The 3,674-nt window shown below is 40.2% G+C and overlaps 1 protein-coding gene across 1 annotated transcript; it reads left to right on the top strand.

Annotated features, from left to right (window-relative positions):
* Window positions 1-596: 596 nt before the first annotated feature.
* Window positions 597-3,409, top strand: LOC125942790 (uncharacterized). Its single transcript, XM_049661038.1, has 3 exons — window positions 597-1,023; window positions 2,651-2,740; window positions 2,865-3,409. Exons 1-3 carry the CDS (start codon window positions 985-987, stop codon window positions 3,111-3,113), a joined length of 378 nt encoding a protein of 125 aa, XP_049516995.1. The 5' UTR covers window positions 597-984; the 3' UTR covers window positions 3,114-3,409.
* The last annotated feature ends 265 nt before the right edge of the window (window positions 3,410-3,674 follow it).

Below are 3,674 nucleotides of genomic sequence, written 5' to 3'. Positions count from 1 at the left end.
AAGGCGTCGGCATTGCGCGCAACAACCCGGGAGGACCACCTCAAGGACGACTGATTGCGTTTCGGGGCGGTTTCAGGGAAACGAGGAAACCTTTCGTCCTGCAAACGTGTGAAGGCAACCAAGCCGCCTTTCCGACGGCGATACGTCGCGTTTGGGGACGTCGTTTGGGAAACAATGATGCCTTTCGCCCCCGCAAAAATGTGTAGGCGATTAAGCGAGCGTACAAGGCCCGAAGCGACTGCTTTCCCACGGGAAGAAAATTCGTCCCGTATTGTGCCCAAGGATGCACTGGCGAGCCGGGGACTCCGAACATATTTAGCGCCGTGCCGGCCCATAGTTAAGGTAGACGGTCCCACTCAACGCGCTGTCGTTCTGCTCATAGTCTTCGGCCTCTCAGCAGACCGGCGAGAACTACCGTCAGCAAGGCGCACGTGCGTGATGAAGTGTTGTGTGCCAGGATGCCCTAACCGAACAGAAAATCGGCGTGATGGTCTGTCCTTCCATAGGTAAGCACAATGAACGTTTTTTTTTCTCTTTAATTTATAAAAACAGAACTGCAATATTCGCTAGTGACTATATATGTATACGTGCTCGTGTGAATGAATTCACTGATGAAATAGTGAGATGTCCGAAAAAGAAGTGCATTATGATGTAAAACTTAAGCAAACAATAAATTTGCCCTCGATAGATGATAACACGAGAAAGGGAAATAGAAGTGTTCGTTCTGTGCTATATATATAAGTGCAAACAATTCAGTCGCACTGCTCTTTAACATGTTCAGTTGAAATGTTGGTGCAGATCGAGTAATGATCATTGACACTAAAATTATGCACTAGGTTTCCAAGGCAGCGTGACCTGAGAGAAGAGTGGGCCCTAGCAGTGTGCCGCTCACCTGCGTGGGCACCATCACATTGGAGCGTTGTTTGCTCGGAGCACTTCAGCGACGGTGATTTTGCGAGCGGTACCAAAGGCCACGGTCACTTGATGGCTAATGCAGTACCATCGCTCGCGGGCCCCACCAAGGTTTGTGTTGCACGTGACACTACATGTCTGCTCAATACTAAGTTTCTATGTCTTGGTTCGGTTCGGTAAAACTTTATTCATAAAATTTTTAGAGGGTACGCTAGACGGCTGCAGGAGCCCGTAGATCCCGGCGCGATCTGCTCAGCCCGCTGGATGGGCCTCACTCAAGAAGTTTAGATTTATTTTATCTCTAACATTACTTGCAAATAAAATTAATTGAAATTGAAACTCATTTACATGATAAAGGGATTCAAGTCATGCACTTACAATCAATTTTATGACTCTTTCGGTTTTCTAGAAAGTTGATTAGTCTAATTTTCATATTTACTTATTTTATTACTGTGGCTAGAGGCATTTCAAAATATGGTAAAATATAATACCAGGAATATCGCTGATTGATCGCATCTTCATATTTATAAGGAATTGCGCAAACTTTTTCCAAACTTCCATTGTTTTCCAAATTGCTCCCCCCATGCTAGGTCATTAAAAACTCTCATTTAAAAAAAGTACTGCCTTAAAGCTTTCTAGATAGGTTGCAACAAAGCATACTATAGAATGCTCTATATGCCGTGTTTTTACTTGGGCCTCCACACTGTGTAATCAATGGTGCAATACAAGTCGGCAATTTTTTTCTAACTTTGTCATAAATTCCACAAGTGTTAAAATTACTTTCAGGAGAAATAAATGTTTTACACTAGCTACACTAGCTCCTAAAAAGCCCACAAAGTGGAAATATTTATTGTCAAACAATTGCATTTCCTGCTATAAAGATTATTCACTGAATTTTGTATGTATTTCTTGTAGCTGAAAACAATTAAAATTGCAATAGAACTATAATTAATTTAAGAAACCAGAAAAGATTAGTCTTCACGTAACATTAACTTTTGCAATAGTTAATAACTAGAGAATATTCTGCACGTAGCAACTCTGCTTGTGTGTGTAAAGTTCAATCATGCCATGAATTTTTTTTTCATAAAGAAATCTCTCAAGCTTGTACTTCCCATGTTGAGGTTAAATACAGTTTTATTCCAGAAGATATGGTGTTGTTCAACAAATTTTAAACAGTCAAATGACAGTTGAGATGAAGTTACACAGTTGTACTCCATGAATTTTTTTTTATAAAGAAATCTCTCAAGCTTGTACTTCCCATGTTGAGGTTAAATACAGTTTTTTCCAGAAGATATGGTGTTGTTCAACAAATTTTAAACAGTCAAATGACAGTTGAGATGAAGTTACGCAGTTGTACTTTAAATTACGGGGGTGAACATTATTTTAATTCTTTAATTAGTACCCTGAAGGCCTGGAGGCATTACAGAGGGGGCATTACATTACATTATGTGTGTGTTACAACTATGTCTATGTTTTTTTTTGTGTGTGTGTGAAACAATGCACTGCAAAGTTACTACAGCTTCATTTTCTCCGAGAGTCAAGTAGTTGTATGTGTACTTTGCAAGCACACTTAGATTGAACATAGTTTTCTGCACAAGGGGATGTGGTGTGTAGGGTCTGCCTGCACAGATCATGCGAGGCCTTTTGCATGACTCTGCAAAGGTTGTTTGAATTCATTCCACAGCAAATGTTATTGTTGGATCTTAAAAGTATATGGTGAGTTATTCTTTAACTGCAGATGCTTGCAAAGGACGATGCTACAGCAATGAGGCAACCTTCAAGTGCACCAGCTTCATCCACGGGAATATCACAGCATCAAGATGAGCCAGTAAGTTGATGCACAGCTGTATGCAGCCATAATGCATGTTTTCAGTTTGATCATGCCTTTTTCATGACTGAAGTAGATGTCCCCCACCATTCCTGAAGTGAAGTATGCTTTTCTTATTATTCAGGCAGGTCTCTCTGAAGTGACAATAGCCATGGACATCTCCGAGGGCTTGTCAGATGTGCTAGCAGAGGGTGCTGCTACAACTGCTAGCTCGTCCTTCGCTGATTCAGACATTGCTGATGAGCCTTCCGAAATCCAACATGTCCTGGTATGTTTGATTGTGGTAATGACCACAGGGCTTGCTTTTTTCATGCGTATGCCTTGGTTCATTCATGCTGTGCTCTGCTTTCAAAAATCTGGTGTTTCCCTGTAATATATATTTTGGATTTCACCTTTAAAGTAACTATTGCAGTTTAAAAAAATGCATGAGACTTTGTCACACAGTTTTTTGTAAGATGTTTTCGACCAATTTTCAGATATCTAATACTAGTAATGCTCTGAATGAATAGAAAGATAGAACTGATTAACCTATCATCAGCTACATTACAGCCCTTTTTTGACACAGGTGACAAGCATACTGCACGAGTTGTGTGTTCAAATTTCGTTGTAAACACTGGCAAAAGCAAGTGCTAATGAATGAAAGCCATATGTGCTACATCATAACCTCGATTTAGTCGATCTAGGATAAGTACAAGATAAGGAAAATAAAAGAACCTGAAGCAAAGCAAGATGAAAAAATGGTTTTTGGCATAAGGAAAACGTTGGCATAAGGAAAACACTCCTGTGAATTATACTTCACCTCTCATTACACGCATAAGTAACACCCTTGCTAGACTCGAACATTTACTACTATAGTAAACTTAATAACATACAAACTGTGCTGGTAAGCTTGATCAACATCATTTTTTGGGACATCAGATAAGGAATACAGTAC

This window comes from Dermacentor silvarum, chromosome 1, assembly GCF_013339745.2.
Source record: "Dermacentor silvarum isolate Dsil-2018 chromosome 1, BIME_Dsil_1.4, whole genome shotgun sequence".
Classification (NCBI taxonomy): domain Eukaryota; kingdom Metazoa; phylum Arthropoda; class Arachnida; order Ixodida; family Ixodidae; genus Dermacentor; species Dermacentor silvarum.
The sequence above is the reverse complement of the archived record's forward strand: the minus strand, read 5'-3'. Positions and strand labels throughout refer to the sequence as shown.

Coding starts and splice junctions, on each gene's coding strand:
- LOC125942790 (XM_049661038.1), top strand. CDS start 985: ATGGCTAATGCAGTACCATCGCTCGCGGGCCCCACCAAG. Junction 1,024..2,650: donor CGCTCGCGGGCCCCACCAAG/GTTTGTGTTGCA, acceptor CTTTAACTGCAG/ATGCTTGCAAAGGACGATGC. Junction 2,741..2,864: donor CACAGCATCAAGATGAGCCA/GTAAGTTGATGC, acceptor CTTATTATTCAG/GCAGGTCTCTCTGAAGTGAC.